Genomic DNA, 21,575 nt, shown 5'->3' with positions numbered 1-21,575 from the left:
AAAATTGATCCTGTTCCAAAGTAACTGGTGTCAATTTATTTATTTATCCTAAAACATTCATGATCCAAAATGTAATGCTGTTACAAGTAATATGTTTCCATAAAACTATGCTTTCAGAGTAATGTTACAGTTACTTTTAATTTTGAGTAGTTGCATACATTGGTAGTTGGATGCATTGTAATGAATGTATTTTCAAATGTAATGTGTGTATTTCATTTTTAAATGCTCAGTTCAGTGATCAAATGATTTTTGGTTTATGTATATTGTATCCAAGCAATTGAAAAAAGTGTTTAGAATTTTTTTAAATGTGCATTTTGAGTTTTGTATCTACAGTTCTGAAAAATTACCCCAAGGTTCTGAAATGTCAAAGTGATTGTAAAAAACGAATTTCAGGGTATTTACATCGATATTAGGTGACAAAATATCACATTATTACTTCATGCAGAAGAATAAGAGATTGATTCTAGGTGTTGCATTTGCATTTGAAGTCCATATGAGGACCAAAGAAGTGTGAATTCCAGCAAAGCAGGCCATCATGAAGATCAGAGATATACCCAAAACATTGTCAAAATCAACAGTTTGATATTGTTGGAAGCAAGTATGCTCTGGTGAGCTCAACAACGCCCAGCAAAGATTTTGTCACTGTCCAAATGATTATGAACTGCACAATGTTATGTAGTGAAGCACTGGCACATCTTCATTTTCCATTCTCATAACAGTCTATTCACTGCTAAATGGTTGGTCTTGTGGTCCCTTAGTAGGCCAATATTTCTTGAATAATCTCAGAGACAAAAGAAAGAATCTTTAAAGCCGAAGACAAGAAACGGTAAAGTGACATTCATGCAGCTGACGACATCAATGCCGAGGATGCGGGGCTTCCCACACCAGACTGGCTACATCTGGCCCCCTAACCATGACAGTCCACCCATTCCCCATTGCATACCCTTACTGATTCCCCAGGTTTCCAGGGCAAAAAAAGAAGTTGACGTACGGGTCAAATTAAATGCTACAGAGTGGAAGTGTGTGGGTGTGTGTCTGAGTGTATGTGTGCGTGTTCAAGTACTATATGTGTGTGCAAGCGTGTATTAGTGTGTTGTGGTGTGGCACTCACGTCAAGAAGGGTGTGGAGATGTTGGTCCTGGAAGACACTGTGCAGGAAATCCAGGTCCTTCTCACTGCAGTCCGTGAGTGCATGGATCTCCTCCAGGCTGTCCAACACCTGCGATACAGCCCCTACATCGGAAAACACACGCACACACACACATACCGACACAGGCAGGCACACACACACACACACACACACACACACACACACACACACACACACACACACAGACAGACAGACAGACACCCGTCAGACCACCACTCTATCAGATACTCCAGTCCAGTGAGCTGAGGTCAAACCCCCTTCGTCTTAACAGAACAAAAATAACAAAGAGCTTCTTGGAACTGGAAAACTGCTTGCACTATATATAGAAAAACATCAGGCTAAACTGGATACTATTTTGGAAATGGAGAGAAATATGGATCCCAATATGATAAAATGCAGGACTAATCCATGCTCAAATTAATTTACACACTAGGGGATTAGGGAAACAACTAAAATGTTGAATGACAGTAGCTAGAGTAAACAGGATGACATGGGTGATGTGTTACAGTAAGTTACATGTAGACACAGTATCACTTCAGATACGTGCAGTAATACATACAGACTTATTTGGACAGAGTGAACAGCGTACCGTCTCTCTTCCAAAGTAAAAACATGAGCATTCCTCAACTATAAATGTCATAGTTTTTTAAAAAAGCAAAAAAAGCAAAAAAAAGCAAGGTATGCTGGTGCGAGTGAAAATGATAAATAAGCTTAAATTAGCCATTTTAATACTGCCTTCTTGATAAATAATGATGAAATTCAACAACAGTATCTGGTCATTAATGAGGAAGAAAACACGCTAAAGAAATTACTGGAACTGCATCAGCTAGCGGAATTATTTGGGCCAATGTGCTTTCCAGGCCAAGTTTAAGTTACACTACAAAGTATCTATTGGTATTCATATTTGTATTCGTTTTTTTAAATGTGAGTGAATGACCTGCAAATAGAAACATCATTGTATGCGACAATGTTTTGTCAACTACGAAGCATAACTTTGAATCGAACAAAGACACATTTGTTTTAAATTAACGAGTTACAATATAACAATTAGTGGCAACTTTACACCCTGACTTGTGCACCAAACTTATGTTATACTGGTGCGACAGGCTGCTGGTTACTTGGGTCTCACCTGTAGCTCTCCAGGACCAGGGTTGGAGACCACTGTCACAATCGTTCTATGTAAACAGAACAGGGCCACTAAAACCTCCCTCAACAGCCAGAATTTCTGCGGCTCTTCTGGTCACATATCACAGCTCAAGGCTGTGGACCGTAAGTTCTGTTTGTCTACGGTGTGAGTCAGCACTTAATTGCCCAACTGAAATCAACTATTGGCTAAAGAGCCCTTGTTTCCATGGCCTCAATTTGCTGCAGAATTGGCTGAAAGGAACCAGAAAAGGCTGCTGATATTGCAGCCCGCCAGTACTAGAAAACGACATCCCAGGATTTGGAATTTAAGCCACGTTTCGTGTATTTGGGTTACAGTTTACAATGCATGAGACACTGCAGCAATGGGAGCAGCCCACACATAAGACTAGACATAACAAATTGGAGAAGTAAAAATAGGGTAATAAAAAGCAATCGAAACAAATTAAGTAAGACAGCCTGTAATAATGAACTACGCTGCAAGAATATTTCTCACTAAATATTTCAAGGCAACATTTCGCAAAACTGGCAGATTGATGTTTTGTTTAGCATGTAAAGTCCCGTTAGATTACATTTTGAATGTAAGCTGCAAAACACCCTGGGTCCACTTCACACAAACAGCCTAGCCAGTCAGGCAGGATGAATAATGTCCTATATTTCCTAGAAATGTGAAAGTATGTCTGGCTCATAGCTTTTCATTCAGCTGTTGGTGTCACCAATGTCTAAAGTGGACGTTGCGATATTGGTCTGACATCTCTTAACGTTTGAACCTAACCTAACCCATAAAGGATATGTACAGTATTTTATTATTATTATTTTTTTTACATTACCTTTTGCTCTGCACTAGTGTCTTGTCCACGACATTTGCTAAATCCGTCAAAAACATGACGTATGATTCAAAGATTTCAGAGATCTTGGACAGTGGCGAATTTTCTATTGCATCAGAGGTAAAATAAACATGTTATATAGGCCATGTAAAAGCACATTTCCAATGCAGGAAAACTAAAGCACTAACCAGATAAGGCATTGTGCCATGCTGAATAGAACGACATGACTGGATAATGACATCGTAAAGGCAGTATTAAACGATTGGTGGAGATTAATTGGGGAGGAGTCAGATCCAAATCCACACAGTTAAATAACAACACACTGTAGCAACATGGGGATACCTACTTTCTGCAGCTAGCAGTCCTAGCAGGGGGGCAGCATTAGGACAAACAACAGACAGTTTTCAGTTTTGAAAACAGAGAGAGTTAGCAAACTACAGCTAGTCTACCTGTGGAAGAAAATACATGCTGACAACAACCTTCTACTCAGTATACAAACTATTGCATTACACCAAACACATTCTTAACCATTAGTCATGCAGCAGAATGTTCAACAACTTCTAGATTGAGTAAAATTGTTGAATAAAAGAATGAAATCTGCTGCACATCTCTCCTCCAACACGCAGTTACTCTAAACATGTTTTCTGATATATTTTCAGTAGGGCTGTGCAGTGATATTATGTATGGCTACACAGTCAGAGATTCATTTGTTTGCAGCAACAAAAAATGGAAAGGCTAATTCTCAAGAACAGCAGCACATATTCAATTCAATTTGCATAAATTAATTCAACTGCAAGCCCATAATTAAAACTAGGTAAAGGCGTTACAAGTCAGACATGTCCTGTACGGTATAGTGACAACAGAGACAATAAAAAAATAAAAATTTGTGAAGTATATATTTTTTTGAGAAAAAAAAAAAAAAAAACTGAGCCAGAAGAGAAGTAATTGCATTGCACGGCACTTCTTTCCAATCGAAAAGCAAGTGCGGCAGGTGGTCTGGAAGATAACACGACTGTTTATCAGCCGCTCTGGTGTGTCCTCTTACCAATAGTAATAATCAGCTCCGCACTATTGGAAAAACAGTTATGAGCTTGGATTTGGTTGTGTGTAACAGCCTAGACTCCAAAGCTACAACTCAGATAATGTACATTCGAAAGTGGACGAGGCACCTTGCGGAAATGACTCAGCCCCTGAAAGCCGGACAATTTTGTAACAGTGAAATATGTTATGTCATATTTAGGTCAAAGCAGCGGAAGCTCAGTCTGATGGAGACGGAGGCAAAAGACGGAGTCAGCATGACTTGCCAATGGCGACCTTACCATTTCTGCAAAAATCCAGCTCCAGGTTTCAGTAAGCAGAAGTTCTCGCTGGAGAATTTCCATAGCCTATAGCTAAACTAAGGTGCTCATGGGTCAACCAATGGAAAACAGGAAGTGGGAACTTGCGCCTGATGCAGAAAGGATGTCTATATTCAAAGGGCATATATAGGAACTGGTGTGGGTGTGTGGAGCAATTCAGTTGAAATATATTAAAAATAGAAAAGTTACTGTTTAATCAGTTATTTACAAAAAACAAAACTTCCCTTTTCTCCATATAAATAAGTTTCATGGAAGAAAATAAGTACAGGTTCTTGGAAAACAAGAAAAAAAGAATAAAGGCAATATCTTAAGAGAACAAACAAAGAGAAAGCAGGAAGGCACATCAATCTAAAGGTGCCTAAACACAACGGGGTGCTGTAACTCTGTAGGCTTATGCGCAGTTTGACTGCTGAAAAGAAACCAAAGGCAAGCACATATCTGTCGGAAGAAAAAAACTAATTTAAACTCTGCAGAGCTTACAGCAGACTGCAAATCCATTAACCGCAAAGCCAGGGACGCACACACCTATGTGCACAGTTTCCTCTGACCATTTCCATGCCACCCCACACACACAGGACACAGTGATTCATACCAGGAGCCAGAAGCCACAGTACCTGATGAGGTGGGGTCTTCAGAGAAATCTGGAAGCTCCTCTGGAGGGTCACCGTAAAAGGAGTTGAACTTGTGGCTGGAGACGGCAGCTAGCACGGCACCCTGAAAACATCATGACGACATGGTGTCTTGTTTATCAGCCCGCTCCCTTAGTCACTATCCAAAGTGACTTACAGTTCATTAGAATAATCAGGGAACAATCCCCCCCCAGGGAGTAATGTGGGGTTAAAGGCCTTGCTCAAGGGCCCAACTTGGCTTCTCAGTCCACATCAATTTTCTGTACGCCACTCCTCCTACACCTTTTCAAAAAAACTTTCGAGGGAATAACACATCAGTCACAATTAAGGCTTTTACAAAGAAACTGATTAGAGTCTACAGCAGTTAACCATGTAATAATCCATACCTCTATCTCTCTAAAGTAGAAAACGCATAAATAAATAAGGCACACATTGGAATTGTTACGATTCCTTAAGACTGAACTCAATTCTGCAGAAGAGATTGAATGAGGTGAATCAGGAAAATACACAGAATGAGAGCTCAATTTTTGCTCATTAGTGATTACTTTGAAGGACTTAAATTGCAAAACACAAACTTCTAATATTGCATATTTCCTGATGCCGAGACAGAGTGTTAACAACTCTTGATTGATTTTCAAATTAATAATTGTCTGTGTGCGTGCGTCTTTTGCACAGGATTTGCAAAGTTGGTCACCTGTCTACATTAAGTGAATTTTACATCGGGCTGAGGGAGCAGGTGGAGGGCGATTGGATGTGATAGACTGAGCTAAAAATGGGAGGCTCAGTGGCATGAGCCAAGGTGGAGGGTGGGGGTTATGCATAGTCACTTACAGTATGTATAGTTATTGTAGTATTCGGGGTATTCTAGCTGCCAACTGTGGTATGCTCGTTGGTAAGTTGATGTACTCTTCAAAGTTTCAAGTTGTATTGAAGTGATCACTCTAGGACTCAGTACTTTCTTCTAGGGTCCTCAACGCACTCATCCCTGGGTTTTATTTGCACTTTATAGTACGTCGCTCTGGATAAGAGCGTCTGCTAAATGCCGGTAATGTAACGTAATGTAATGTAATGGTTAGAGTCTCAGTCCAATTCACCTTCAGCTTCCTCCGGGCATTGAACTTCCTCAGTTGCTCCACGGTTTCCGGAAGGTGGATCTTGTAGGCATAGCGGTCCCTCTCCTTAGGAGCAGAACACATGCAGGTCAGCACAGTAACACATCGACTTAACCTTCAAAAGTCCTTTTAATTGATATCATACCACAGGGCACTTCACAGTTAACATATTTTACATTTATACCTTTAGCCCATACACAGCTTTATTATATTGTAATTTGGGTTAAGTACTTCCCTCCATAGAACAATTCACTGCCCTACCTGGGATTCAAACCTATAACCATGGTTACGAGCTTGGCTAGCAAACCCTTACACTAATGCACACAGGTGCCGTGTCAAAAGGAACAACAGTTTCCCAAAGAGAGCCTTGCCAAAAGAGAACATTGCCTGTTTATCAAAAGCCGTTGAAACCATTTATCATAATAGTTTCTTTTAGATAAACTTAATTCAATTGGTTTTGATTGCAGTGCCTACAGTACAAGTGGTTTGAGTGCTATATTAAAGGCAGAACACAAGCAATATTGGTAGATGGGCATCAGTATAATTTTCTTGGTTTTCTCAGGGTTCTACTGTATATTAGGTGAATTCCTCTTCGCTTTATAGATAAATGACCATGGCTCACTGATTAATAGTTTAATGAACAGTTCTGCTCATTGCAGGTGATACCACAATTTACACATCAAGACCCTTGATAAAGTTGATAAAGCTTTCAATAATTTACATGCTGATTTCCATGCCATTCAAAATGTTATATTAGATTTGAAATTAGGGCTTAACTCAGTCAGGAAAAATAATATGCTCTTTAGTAGATATAAAGGGAAACAACACAGACCTATACAAAAAAAGTTCTAAAATTCAGAAAGCCTAAAAATTCTGTATATACGTAGGTATTTGGATAGATGGAGATTGATGCCGTTTATCGTAGTTCACTCTGATTACTGGTGATGGCTTTAGAGCTACCACTGTTTGAGACGGTTTGAGAAAGTTGGCTTGAATGCACTGAAATAAAATTCCATTGCCTTATGTTCATTTACAACACAGTGTTGTAGGGCATTTCACATGAGTGTGCCACTCTGCAGACCCCCAAAAGGAAACAGACACAGGGTCAGCAAGGTTTGATGAAGACAGTGCTCATCAATACAGGACTATTGCTCCCATAATTGTGCTGCCTCTGCGTAATTCTGCCACCTCAGTGCTCCCAGTCGCTCTGTATAAACCATGGGTTTTCCACATACAGTGTCTGGTGTCTTTAGATAGCAAATGTCATGGGAAATAGTTTGGTATCATTGGTGGTGTAGTGCACTGGTTGCTGAATAAAGATCTTGAAACACCATTTAGAAATAAACCACAGGTAATGCGAGTTACCTGCGAGTCACCTGCGAGTCAGCATCCAGCTGTGCTACAAAGGTTAACCAGGTTTGTTAGACAGAGATAAAGTCAGCAGGACCATTGTTGTTACCACTTTCATGTGACTTTATTTGATGATTAGTTGTTTTCCTGTGAACCCTGGGTATATAGAGGGAAATGTGAAATGGTTCAAGGAGACTCGCTAATACGACCTCCTGCGCAATAATTTGCATATAGCCATTCGAATTACACCTTGTAATTGCTGTAACACATTGTCATTCTATTTCTGCAATGCACATTGTTTAATAAATTGTATTAATTTGAACGTGCATCCTCTTGACTCGCACCACTGCACATTTAGCAGTTTAGAGTCCTAACAGACATAGACAACCTAGGATTCCTGCACCCCGTAGTCACTCGCCTATAAACCAGTGCCGTCACAAGATGCATAAGTGTATCATTGTAGGCTACACAGGCCACAGGCACGTCCATGTCAACACAGTTAGATAGCGATCTTATAGAGCCACACTATTGGCGGACATTTGCAGTTCCTTTTGTTGAACAGTTAGAACAGAGGAGCACTTCTCTTTTGGAGTCAGATAAACAAGAACAAAATTAAATTAACCCTGTTCCACGCATTTCCTTCGCCTCTCAAATACTTCCGCTTGTTGGTGTATTTGGGGGGTTTTTACAGTGTTATGTCCATTCCATTTTTCAGTTTAGATTCACTGGGCAGCATATGAACATTGAACTAGGGAAGACTGCATTTACCTTCTTTTAAATGGAATCAGGCTACTCTCAGACTTTACTGATGAGCACTGTAGGTTTCAAGCTTCTTTTAAATGATTTTGAGATTATACTTGGAAAATTGTACTTGCTTTTAATAACGTATTAGTTTTTTCTGTACATTTTCAACATGATAATTCTATTTTTGTGATATTCAAAATGCATGGTTTATATTAGTCACATTGTTGTATTTCATGGCGCCATTGTATAAATGTTTAAACGAGCGTCTCCCTGATTAAATAAATGTCTCTAACTCTTGGGGGAGGGGAGGAAATACTGACCATCTTGCCCACATCACTTTTTCACTTTCTGTGGACCAGCAAAAGCTAAAGAACCTAACTATCCCCGGGTGTTTATTTTTTCCTCAGAAATAATGCTACCTGACCAGATAGGTGTCAGGGCTCCAGTCTATGACCAGTTTTCTTGGCGGTATAATCCACACAAAGTCAAAGACGCAATGCTAAATAAAAATAAATAGGCCAAAAATAAACAAAACCACAACAAGAAAATAACTAATAATAAAAATAAATAGTCTTAGCTTATAGTAACTGAAGAGAGAGAGAGAGAAAGGGGGCCAGGGGAGTTGACTGCTGCAGCTTTCCACATTGTTTATTTTTCTTTGTTATGATGCAATATTATTTTCTATTTTATTAGTGCGCCCTACTTTCAATAAATGCGTAATAGCATCTTTCCGTTTTTTAGTTCATTAGTTTAAATTACTGTATTCAGCTGAATTAATAGTGTATCAAATATAAGAACCTTTTTATTTTCTGTAGATGTCACCCATATGTTTCATGTTTGCTATGAAATCTTTATGGGAAATTTTAAAAAATCTATTTTATGTGTTAAAGGAATAAGCTTAACTAAAAGCATTGGAATGTGTACAGAGGGTGCTATGATGATGGCAGACAGGCCGGATTTGTCTCTGGAAGGGGAAAAATGTTGCGCCACTAAATTTTGTGATTGCCAGTTCAAATAGTTAGTCTGGAGCCCTCAGGTGCCATTCCGCATTAAAAGCTATTGGGAAAAGTCCTTGCCACAAAAATGATAAATTATTATAAATTATTTGTTCATGTTCTTTGCGTTTTCTCTCTACAGCTTGAAGAGATATTTCATTTTCAATCGGGAAGTTACAGAACAATGAAAACAGGAATCGAAAAACATGCGATTAAAAAAAAAATTGTTCTCTAGTCTCTCTATGCGTTCTTTATCAGGAAGTACTAAAGCACAGTACATTTATATTCTGATAAATGAATTTTAGCCTGGTTAATCAGGACAAATCACATAACCTTGTGTGGCACAGTTCTCCAGACATACATTCCTCAATCCCCTTAACATTATTTAATTAATTCTACATTACTGTATGTATTTATCTTTGTATTTGTCCACCCTTGGCATTAGCCATTTGTGTGTTATCTTAGAAATATATATCTTATATATGTATATGTACATATAACTTTGGCCTCCACATTCTAAGAATTGTAATTAGCAATCCACTTTTTCTTGCACGTGAAGTATTCATTCAGCCAAGATAAAGATGTATACTTGCTTTTTTACATTCATAAACAGCAAAATAAAATTCCTTCAAATTATGAACTTTTGATACATTTCCATTTCTAAACACAAGAACAGGAGGTCTCACTCATATGCCCACTCTGTACTTTGTATATATTGTCTCTTATATACATGAACTTCTTTGCTGCTACCTGCCGATTAGAACTTTTGTATATTGTACTGTATATTCAATTTGTTTTAATGGTGTGGTATGTGTACTGCATGTACTTTTTTCTTGTACTTTGGAGAGAAGCCAAAGACAAATTTCCACTGAGGTGGACAATAAAGTCAATCTAAAGATAAGCAATTTGATAATACTGTGCAGCCTTATAGCCTAACCTCCCCTTCTCATACCTTCAGCCAGGGGTGGTTGAGTGCCTCGTACACGGTGATCCTCTCTGCGGGGTCGAGCATTAGCATGCGACGCACCAAGTCCTTGGCGCTCTCTGAGATGTGGTTCCACTGCCGGGGGTTCATCTGAAGGGGGGGGGGGGAACACAACGGAGACGCGCATCGCGCTCTGAGATAGGTGTAGGGCTACCACAACGCTGGGCTGCGGATGGGCGAGCCTGCCCCATAGAGTGGTCCATTCAATGATCGTACTGCTCTATAGCCTCTCAGCCAATAAACATGATACGGATAGCTGCAACCACGATTGATGGACATTGGACCATCAAACATGGTCACTAACAGTCAAATGTTACTGGAGAAACACTAGCAGCTATAGGGCTACCCCAACTGTAGCCAAAAGGGTAGTAGTAAAGTTAAGCTCACACCAAAGAACTATTAATATATTACTGATGGAATGCACAAAATATAATGTGTATATTATGTATAATATGACAGCTTGCTATCGGCAATATGGACAGGGTAAGGTGCAGGTTCTGCGTGAGTTCTGACGATCATTTGCCAGTGAGAAGAGAGGGGCGTTATGTAAATCAACTACTACCTTGTATTTCCCCTTAATGATAGCTTCGAAGAGGCGCTCCTTCGTGCCGTAGAAGGGCAGGCAGCCACTGAGAAGGATGAAGAGGATAACCCCGCAGCCCCACACGTCCACCGGCTTTCCGTACGGCTCCCTTTTCACCACCTCGGGGGCCATGAAGTGTGGGGTCCCCACCCGGCCTGAAGGAGAGGGTGGGATTCGTGAAACGTACCACACTCTGTGAACAGGTACACAAACTACAGCACACCAGGACCTGGGTCAAATACGCAATTGTTTTGGATTCAAATACCGTTCTACGCTTTACTGAGCATGTCTGGTGTATTGAAGCCTATATTGGCATATATTGGCACACGCACAGAAAACGCCTATATGGTTTTGATGTTGTGAAGATAATGGATTCATGCATGCACTTGGACAGGAGCAATCAAAAGACAAACCACACGAAACATTTTCAATTCTTGTTTTTTGATAAAAAAAGAAGCCCTGATAACCATGCATGAATGACAAGATCCACTCATGCATATAGCCAAGTTATTATTATTATTGACATGCCTACAACATAGTGTAAAACCTAGATAACAGCACTATGTTCAATTATGCTTTTAACAGCATATACTTTTGATGCTTTAATATATGTTTTAATATACATTTTTACAGGACCTCAAATAAAATATATATCAATGCGTAGAGCTTTAAAAAAGTACTAAATTTCCAAATACAATGATATAACAGTCTGTCAGGATCATTTATTATCTGGACAGCTGATGAGAGATCCTGAAACTAATTTCCTCTCCAAGACAGAGTGCTGGTTAATGCACTGTTAATTCTGTCTATTCATCACCAAAAAGTAAAGATTCAAGTGAAGGCCACACAGAAGGACATTCCCATGATGCTTTGCATACCTCCTGCCACCAATCCCGACTCCCCAAGCTGTATGGCCACACCAAAGCCTCCCAACTTCACTGGAGCGGAGTTCTCCTTCGAGGCCAGCAGCACACAATGGGGCTGAAGAGATGAACAGAGTAATGGTCACAGATAAAACAAGATAGGAGGAGGAAGGAGAAAAGAGTTACAGAGAGAAAGAGAGAAAACAGGAAACGGGAGAGAGAATGAGAGAGGGTAGGAAGGAGAGAAAGAGCAGGAGATGGAGAAGGCGACAAAGAGGGAAAGAGAAGGGTTTGTTTTAGTGCAGATCCACTACACCCGTATTGTATTATGGCCCTTTAGCCAACCAAGCACATTACCATGAAAAAAACATCATACTTAACTATCAAAGTAGAAATGGTATGATTAATACACTTTAACCTACAGTATGTGTGTGACAACACAACTTTTGACAAGAGAGACTTTAAATATGAGGAAGCACAAGTCAAGCCAAATCTAAAGTTATTTACACAGGGCATTTCACAAAACATTTGTCACAGTACATGCAGACTCCAGCACAAATCCACACAAAAGCAAGCCAAGGGGGGAGGAAAAAAATAAAATAAATAAATAAATAAAATTAAAAAAAACCCAGAAATAGTTCTTCACAGAATGTAATGAGGTCTTATTCAGCAATCCATATCACTCTGACTACACCTACTAACCCTGCGTGGCTGATCCAAATCTTTGAGATATCTCTCTGACAGAACTCTCTGGAATTCAAGCTGCGGTTGGTTTAGTAAAGCAGTCTATTTCCTTCCTCTTTTGAAAATTTTTTTTTTGTTCTGCCTGCTGTCAGGGGAGGGTTTCAACACGCCTTCAGTCTCTAGTCAAGGGGTATGAGCTCATCTCTGAAGAAAACGGACACAGCGTCCTTTTGCTCGACACACAGGGAAAGCTGCTTGTAGTCCTATAAAAGCGGTTCATATTCGGGATTAGAGGAAATGGAAATATTGGGAGAAGAGCTTGTTATGGAAAACACACAAATGGGTGAGTCATTTAATATTATAATTGATTATAGCGCTACTGGTGGAACTGCAATACCTCTTCTGGACAACTTAAAGTTACTATACATTATGCATACACAGATGAACATTATGCATACACAGATGAACTACTGATTTATAAGCAACCAAAACAGTTAAATTTTTTTTACATATTGTCTTAAGTAATTTCACCACTATTTGGCATTTCAGCAGTGTCCAGTTGTTGGTCTTGAGGATATTTCCTTTTGGTTTGGCCCAGATACAGGGACTGAATCGCACATTACACTTCTCTTTCAAAATCAGGATCTGTGAAATATCTCCCAAGTGATGAGGGAACTCCACCTGAACAAAACTTCACGCACATCATGACAAGTCTGCTCTCCACAAGCCTGCTAAATTCATCCTATACATCTGTCCACCATACACCAGGGGACTCCACCTGCAAGATGGATGATACTGCCCTGAGTATAACTCTGGCCTTCTGCTACTCCCTGATTTTTGTGTTTGGCCTGGGAGGGAACCTGCTAGCTCTCTGGGTATTCTTGTTCATCCATAGCAAGAAAAACTCAGTGCGGGTTTATTTGGTCAACATTGCCATTGCTGACCTCCTTCTGGTTATCTGCCTGCCTTTCCGGGTGATGTACCACAGCTATTACAACACCTGGACTTTGGGACGCATTCTGTGCAAGGTGGTGGGAAATGTCTTCTACATGAACATGTACATTAGCATCACCCTGTTAGGTCTAATTAGCGTTGACCGCTACATCAATTTCCATAGAGCTGCTGGCAGTTGTATTCAGCAATCGAGCAAGTCGAGCACAAGGAGCAAGGTAATCTGTGGGATTATCTGGGCCCTGTCGATCGCTGCTACTGTTCCAATAGCGGCAATCTCTGAGGGTAGCCAGGACCCGGAAAGGTGCTTCCAGTACAAGAAGATGCAAGGGGTCGAATGGAAGGCCTACTTCAACTGCTTCTTAGTGGCCCTCTTCTGGCTGGTCTTCCTCTCCTTGGTCATCTCCTATGGCAAGATCGCCTTCAAGTTGCTGGGGAATTCTAGAAAGAACCCAGATTTCCCCAATGCACTCCAGTATAACAGGACAGCCAAGAAGTCCTTTTTTATCCTCTTCCTTTTCACAGTCTGTTTCGTCCCCTACCACGTCTTCCGCACCATCTACATCCACTCTCAGATCCACAAGACATCCTGCTCCTGGAACAGACTGATGGACAGAACCAATGAAATAGTGCTCCTGTTCTCTGCCTTCAACAGCTGCCTGGATCCAGTCATGTACTTCCTGTTGTCCAGGTCAGTACGACGTGCCACCCAGCAGATTTTTGGAAACTTCCTCCACTTACTCGCAAATATGACTTCTGTGAAGTTCAGCAGCTCCACTCAGTCACACACACCCTCGAGGCCAAGGGCAGGCCTGATCGTACCCATGCAGGCGTCCAATGTGATGCCGGTGTCCAATCAAGCCACCTAACGGTAAGACTTGCTGAGGGCATTTTTTTGTCTATAAGCAATTCCTATTTGACCATGATAATCACACTGATTCCATGGACACTTGGAAGAAATCACACTGATTCCGTGGACACTTGGAAGAAATCACACTGATTCCGTGGACACTTGGAAGAAATCACACTGATTCCATGGATACTTGGAAGAAATCACACCAATTCCATGGATATGTAGAAGAAATCAGATTAGAATATATTCAGGAAGGTCCATGGACACTAAACCATGAAGAAGGTAACTGATCCCCGAAGGTCCTTTATGGAATAACATTGTCAGACACTCTGAAGTCCCGTTTACCTGTGCATAATAACTATTCCTAGAATTTAGATGAAAGACACAGAAGACCTTGTGACCTGCAATCTGGGGTGGCCTGTAGCATAGTGGTTAAGGTAAAGGACTAGGATTTACCTTAGAACCACTGCAAGGTCGGTGGTTCTAATCCTGGTGTAGCCACAATAAGATCCGCACAGCCGTTGGGCCCTTGAGCAAGGCCCTTAACCCTGCATTGCTCCAGGGGAGGATTGTCTCCTGCTTAGTCTAATCAACTGTACGTCGCTCTGGATAAGAGAGTCTGCCAATAATGTCATGTAATGTAATCCAAATTGTGTTAATTCAGAGGAGTTTAAGATTTGAACACATACAGCCTGACATGGTAGCCATGGATGGGTACATACAGTGCTGTTTGCTGTTTAGGCAGTCAAGTAATTCAAATCTGAAAATGGCAAAAAAGTGCACACACCTTGCCCCAAGCCTAGATTGACTACCAATTGAAAGCAATCCACAAAAACCAACAGACATGGTGGCACTTCAGGCCAGGAGTTCGGACTGGATCCATCTCCCCAACTGAGCTGTTGGACCAAAAGATGCTAACAAGGACCTGAATCAACCAGACATCCAGACCAAGACATTTATATTGACATAAAAGTGTATGAATGTTGCACTTTCAACACCAGTATGCGAATAATCATACACCTAAAATGTGTTAATAGGAAGCAGAAACCATTCCTGGCCATCATACCAGACCAAATAACCTTTCAAGTAGAGATGATGTGTGAATACGGTTCTGAACAAGGAAGTACTTATGCAAATATGCATTTTCACACTCCCCATCTATGTACAGTGTATAAATAAAACATTACTCCATCATTTGTCTATCCATACAAACAAAAACATGCTGGAAATATACTGTAATTTACAGATGACTCAATACAGTTCAGTTTAAATAAACAAAATATTATTCCCCTCGCATTTAAAAAAATAAAGAAAATACCAGACAATTTCAAGGTGCAGTAGTGTGGCTGCAGTCTCAGACAAACATAGGAAATGTTCACATGTTGGATGTCTGGAGGTCTACAATTCCCATTGGGGTCCAGATAAACAAGCCACTGTCACAGGTGTGAAAAAGAGAAGGGAAACTATTACTTACTCCCACAGACAAGGCCAATAGCCTGAGGAGACATGTTCTGGGGGGAAGGGGCAAGAGCAGAGGAAATGGCTTGAAAGACGCCATTGTGCTGTCAATGTTAACTGTACGGCTTCATGAGGATTGAGTGCTGGTTCCCCCTGACCTGCCTAGGTCAGCTGTACCCAGAGCTTTTGAGGATTCTACAGCCAATCATGGTGAAGACGATTTAAAGCACATTGGTGTTTAACAGTTAGAGTCAATGCGCCATACACATACTTCAACAAACACTGCTTACACTTATACAATTGATCTATACATGAAGATGTTTGACAATCAAATTTTTATAATAATAAAAAAGACCGGTTTCTTCCACTTGAGAAACTGGTTAAGATGAGGTTTTTGAATTGGTTACAGAAAGACTTCACTAGCAGCTGTTTTGTGCCACAGTAGGTTGGAGGGCTTGTGAATGAGAGAGGCAGGGAGGTGGCTGGGGTGCCAGCTTGCTTTCAGACTCGAGAGCGAGAGACGCAGCCAGGCATGACAGGGCTTTTGAAGAAATAATGAATCCCATTCATTTACAAATTAAGCAAAACAAAAACCTGAGCCGCGCTCTACTATCAATCAATGAGAACGGGATATCTGCTTCCTCTTTTCTCCTGCAGTACGTCCTGGTGTATGTTTTGGTCCTCGGGCTGAGACGTGAAATATGAACCCGAAACCTGTAAAAATGTGCATTTCTGAAAGGTTCACAGAGGAAGTGCGCTGTGCAGAATCCGCCATCTTAATCTGGCCTCCACACATTGCAAAGACACAGAGGGTCACGCTTCACAAGAACCAAGGAGATAAATAAGTATTGTGATAAGGAAAGGACATACAAGGCATAAAACCGCATGTTAGAAAGCGAAAATGTGAGCTGTGCCATTTGGTCCATACATCAGACCCAGCCAGAGCTGACCAGACCCTGGTCACCTTGAACTCCCTCTGATTAGCTGGCTGCACTCAGCCTGTTGAACAGATGGATGAGATGGTCAGGATTCACCACCATCATCATCACACTCATGTTCACCATAATCATCACCAACGGAACGGTCTCACAAGGTGATTTCTGTCTGCTCGCTGTGTGCTCACTCTTCTAAATCAGTGCTGATAGCAACCAACCCATAATTATACAAAAGCCTGTAAGGGTTTGAAATTGCATTACATGTCAGCATCTAGCACATTCTATTACCTGACAAGCCAATTCCTTAACAGCTATGCACAATTAGCCAGAAATGTTTCGTGTTTTTTTTTTTGTTTTTTTTTTTTTTTTAAATCGACAAATGCCTATTTGCATTGTCTTCAATAAATGAATCAAATAAATTGTTTCAGCTATACATGAAACTATTTATCTGATCTGACCACAGCCTTGTTGTGGAACCATAAAAGAAAAAAAAATTCTGCACCAATGGTATGCAGAAACTTATTAGGACAGAAACAGCACACCACTGTGTGGAAGTGGAACTTCTGACTAGTGGGGGCCTTACCAATTGCTCATTTCGTACCTCATACCACCTTGTTTCCTGCCTTACCAAAAAGTCAATCGAGGTTGTCCAATTCCAACCCCATTAAATGTTCCTTTTTAGAACTAGAAGCCAAAGTTAGAAGGCTTTCATTGACATGGCTTTGAACTGATGTTTGAAATGTTCCTTTTTTGCCTCCCCCAATAGGTGGAGCTAGCAGCAAAAAAGGAAGGAGGAGGTTAAAATCCCCTTTTCAAGAGATTGAAGTCCAAGCAGTTGTCACTACATGCGGTGGGTCCGTTTGAACACTAGAGGCCACCAAACACTAGATTCTGGGATCAGGGCTGTGCCACCGCTCATTTCTTGCACCCTTGTTCCTTTCCTACAAGGAAATCATAATCTACATTGCAATGATGATGGCAAGGGAGTCTATTAATATTTACATTACAGTAGAGAGTAGATAATGGCCACTGAGAGAGAGAGAGAGAGAGAGATAGATAGAGAGAGCGAGAGCGAGAGAGAGAGAATGAATGTTCGGGTGTATTTATGTGTATAGGCAAGTAATAAAAAAACAACATAATATTACATCATAATAAGTATAAAATATGGTCCTTATATACCTTTGTGAGTCAACAAAATAATTGCAGACTGAAGTGATTGACTGTTAATGGACTGATTTTAATAATGCCACTTGGTATAGGTGGGTGGTATAAGCATATCTCCTACATACTGTACGGAATATACCACTACTTTGGCCTATGTTAGGAAGATTCCAAACATAGACAACAAGTAGCTAATGGTATCTGAGCAGTGCCATGCCTGTCCCTTCATAAAACATGAGGGGTGTATCCTTCATTGTAGAGAGGGACTGAACCATGTGTTGAAAAAAATGTGTGTGTGGGTACAGTACATGTAAATTGCTTATTATTTTCCCATTTCATTTCCAAAACTACTGCATAATAAGCTTTAATCACCAATTAGGCATGTTACAGCCTATAGTGACTGTTATGTTAGTGCTAGACGGTTGGCGATTTAATCTTCTTCAATAGTCATAGTAATGTGGCATTATTGCTTCAGAAATTGTTCTGATGTCGAAGAGTTCCCCCATTAAATCTAGCTAACTCCTACTTAGCCTGCCTTATTTCACCTTGACACACACATTGGCACCAGGTTGGTTCAGTCCCTTGGCAGTTTGATAATCCAGGCAGAGGGAATTAAGGAACATTCAGGCTAATATAAGATGGACTTGTTTTATTGACACGCCGCTTTACTTTCTGCAGACATGCCAACAAGCAAATAGAGAGGGAGACTGGACAAAGCACTGATCTTACTTGTTCCTTCCTTTACTAAATAGTGTAGCTTTCATGTGTGGAATGCTGACAATGCAACATTTTGTCTTGCATGAGAGAATAGTTACTAAATAATAAGTATTATTATTATTATTATTATTATTAGCAGTTGCAGTACGATTTAGAATCAAATAAAAAAAAGTAAGAAATGTAAAACTGAAGCAAATGATTTTTTTAAATCTTTTTTTTAATGTGCTCACCTTCCCAACATACATATATAAAAAGGAACGAGACTGTGGTCTTATGCATACATGCAACACTGTACTTATAAAACCAGATAAACCTTATGTCATAAATGCACCGCACATCAAAAAACTGTGACAGCAAATCAGTATGACTCTGGTCCTCATGTTGACAAATGCCAATAACAGACTCCAAAGACAATCAAATACCTAGAATCAAGACTAGATACAGAAAGCTTTACAATACATGCACTAAGGAAGTGAATGAATACACCCAACTAAACAGAAAAGGCTTAGAAGCCAACTGTCCAATTACTTTTGGCTCCTAACCTAATTCCTACACCAATCACCTGAAATGGATGTGAATTCCTTCAAATTAAAGGTGACAGTCTTTAACCCCATATTCATTGATTCATCTCAAATCCAATGTGCTGGACTAGTCAAAATAACAGAAATTTTACAACTGTCCGAATACCCAAACAAGCAGAAATGTGTTTCAGAATGAATGAGGAACAGACCTGGGACAAATACATGCTTGTTTTGGATTCAAACACTTTTCTCTGCTCAGTTGACGTGGCTTGGTGGAATTGAGCCAGCCAAGAGGACCAGGAGGCAGGGATTGCAGTTTTTTAGTGTTTCTTAGATTCCAATACACCAGACAAGCTCAGTGAAGTGTAGAAAACTATTTTGAAACAATTATGTATTTGACCCTGGTCTGTATTTGACAACTGATCTGTGTGTTTGATAGAGATCTAGCTACGTGTTTCAGTGGCAACCTGTTTTGATAGCAAGAATGTGGTCACTGAATCTGCACACTGTTAATGTGTCCCTGGTCTCTCTCTGCCTCAACTGGTTTCTCCTACCTCTTTGTCTGTCTGTCTGTCTGTCTGTCTGTCTGTCTGTCTCCATTTCATGTACAAAGTTGCTTTAAAATTAAATATTAATAGATTAATAACTACAGATGTATCACAAAAATAGCGGTGAGTCAACAACACCACCACCACCACCACCACCACCACCACCACCAACACAACAACAATTTACTCCGTAAATTTGTTCCCTTTCTGTTTCTATCCTCCTCTCACAGAGGCTAATCACCGGGGGGCTGTGGAAAAGCCAGGCATAGTGAGGACAATGATACCGCTGCGATAATAAAGTTACCTATCCAGTTTGGGAAGGTCTGAGAGCCATGCGAAAGGGACAGAGGATTGAGGGATAGAGGCAGCTTGGTACATGTTCACAGTGATTCAGCTCAGCGCAATGATGGTCTTTCACTGCCTCTACGCAGATACCCTGTTGGCGATGGCTTTTAGCAGCCCAAGGGTTTGTCATTCACAGCCAACTTTATCAGCACCTGTATGGAAAAAAGACACCATCTGCCAGAAAAGCCACATTTCAGGGCATTTTCACAGTCTAGTTCCTCTTTCAGTTTGGTGGAAAAAATGCAGACTAGCACATCAAGCCAGCCGTACACTATGGTGTTATTCCATAGCCACATCATGGATTTATGCAAAATTGTACTGTTTTTCTCAATTTTCTAAACAGAAATGTCAACAAAGAACATTTCCAACAGGATGAGAACGCACAGAACGCATTGAGGTTGTTGAGAGAAAGACTAGATTTATGCTGCGCTTCAGACTGAAATTTAAAGTGGCTCAGCTTCCAATGATAAATAAATAAAAATATGTACCATCATGTTCTGAAAGACTTCAGGGACGTTCAGTCGAGATGAAAACAGCACTTTGCCATTTACTGGCCAAATTGCCACCGGAAATATGACCACTTTTCCCAATTTTTCTGCCCCATTAGGTGCGCAGATGGAGTGATCGGACTGATCGGGACAGAACTGTGGGTGCGGGAACGTTCCTTTCTGTGTTCCCTATCACAAGGGCAGGAAGAAGGGGGCTTCTGATGGCACGACAAGGGCATTGTGGGTCTTTAACAGAATGTAAAAAACAAAAAAAAACAAAAACAAAAAAAAAAAACCTGTTCAACTTTCCACAGGGACATGCTCAATACTCCAATACCTTTGGTCACCTAAAAATTGTCTAATACAAAAGGGGATATGTTTTAAGTTGCTTAGCAAATCTAGATGGAAAATACCAGGAAATAAAAGCTGATATTTGGATCTGTACATCTTTTGACCTCAAACTCAATTGTCTTCAGTGTAGAGCAAAAACAAAGGAATTGACCTTGCTGTTCCAATACTTTTGGAGGGGACTGCTGATTATGTATTCTGTTGAATTCACAAAAGTTCATGCACTTGACAATGGTAGATTTGTCTGAAATGTATCCACCTCTAAAGAGCTGACGTAAACTGAGGCGCAAGCAAGACAGGCTCCATATCTTGAAATAACTGAACTGAAATAATATTTGCAACAAAAATCACACACTCTAAAAATCAAACAGATTATTAATATTAAATCTTAATTAATGATTGCAGTCAAACAATAATTAAGGTGTTTCTCAGAAAATATTTAGAAAATGTATTAAAATATTTCATGTGAACCATAGTGACAGTAACAAGTGTTTGAAGTTTCCAAAAAATTGTTGCTGCCAGTAAAAAAATATGAGTAGGCTGAATGCATTGCTATGCTGCTTTAAATTTAGTCGCTTTTGTCCATCACAGAAAGGCTTTTTGCCTTTAAGAGAGCAGGCTGATGTTAGCGTTAGGGCTGATCAATTTCATTTCCTGTCTTTTGTGGATTTCAGCAAATGCAAACATTTGACTTAAAACTGATGAATAAAAATATGCATTTCGCTGTCATAATTTTCTGGTTGACAGTCTGCAATTTTGAAAAAGATTTTGCAAGTGGACGGTTGCATCCAGATATTCAAAAACAACATTGAAATTTCAAATAGTCT

General features: G+C 40.2%; 2 protein-coding genes across 18 annotated transcripts in view; one reads left to right on the top strand and one right to left on the bottom strand.

Moving 5' to 3' along the window:
• LOC133124929 (peripheral plasma membrane protein CASK) overlaps positions 1-21,575 on the bottom strand; it is a 166,170-nt gene that overhangs the window by 37,767 nt on the left and 106,828 nt on the right. For 6 of the 15 annotated variants that reach the window (XM_061236518.1, XM_061236509.1, XM_061236511.1 and 3 more), the window contains exons 6-12: positions 11,755-11,857; positions 10,856-11,031; positions 10,261-10,383; positions 6,202-6,285; positions 5,093-5,192; positions 3,467-3,484; positions 1,112-1,233 (exon numbers count right to left, since the gene is read on the bottom strand). In XM_061236518.1, the coding sequence (XP_061092502.1) occupies positions 1,112-1,233; positions 3,467-3,484; positions 5,093-5,192; positions 6,202-6,285; positions 10,261-10,383; positions 10,856-11,031; positions 11,755-11,857 (726 nt within the window). Of the gene's footprint in view, positions 1-1,111; positions 1,234-3,466; positions 3,485-5,092; positions 5,193-6,201; positions 6,286-10,260; positions 10,384-10,852; positions 11,032-11,754; positions 11,858-21,575 lie in introns of all 15 variants that reach the window. The other 9 variants (XM_061236519.1, XM_061236516.1, XM_061236510.1 and 6 more) reach the window with 3 other exon arrangements.
• Positions 12,582-21,382, top strand: LOC133124563 (probable G-protein coupled receptor 34). 3 transcript variants are annotated; one of them, XR_009708328.1, is made up of 3 exons: positions 12,582-12,766; positions 17,387-17,470; positions 20,520-21,382. XR_009708328.1 is itself a non-coding variant. In XM_061235864.1 (2 exons), the coding sequence occupies exons 1-2, from the start codon at positions 12,721-12,723 to the stop codon at positions 14,241-14,243; spliced, it is 1,224 nt and encodes a 407-aa protein (XP_061091848.1). In that variant the 5' UTR covers positions 12,582-12,720; the 3' UTR covers positions 14,244-15,387. The 3 variants fall into 3 exon arrangements, 2 of the variants coding, with proteins under 2 accessions (XP_061091848.1, XP_061091849.1); XM_061235864.1 differs by lacking the exons at positions 17,387-17,470; positions 20,520-21,382 and adding an exon at positions 13,066-15,387; XM_061235865.1 differs by lacking the exons at positions 17,387-17,470; positions 20,520-21,382 and adding an exon at positions 13,022-15,387.

The sequence above is a fragment of the Conger conger genome, chromosome 3, assembly GCF_963514075.1.
Source record: "Conger conger chromosome 3, fConCon1.1, whole genome shotgun sequence".
Classification (NCBI taxonomy): Eukaryota; Metazoa; Chordata; class Actinopteri; order Anguilliformes; family Congridae; genus Conger; species Conger conger.
This window is presented reverse-complemented; position numbering and strand designations above follow the sequence as displayed.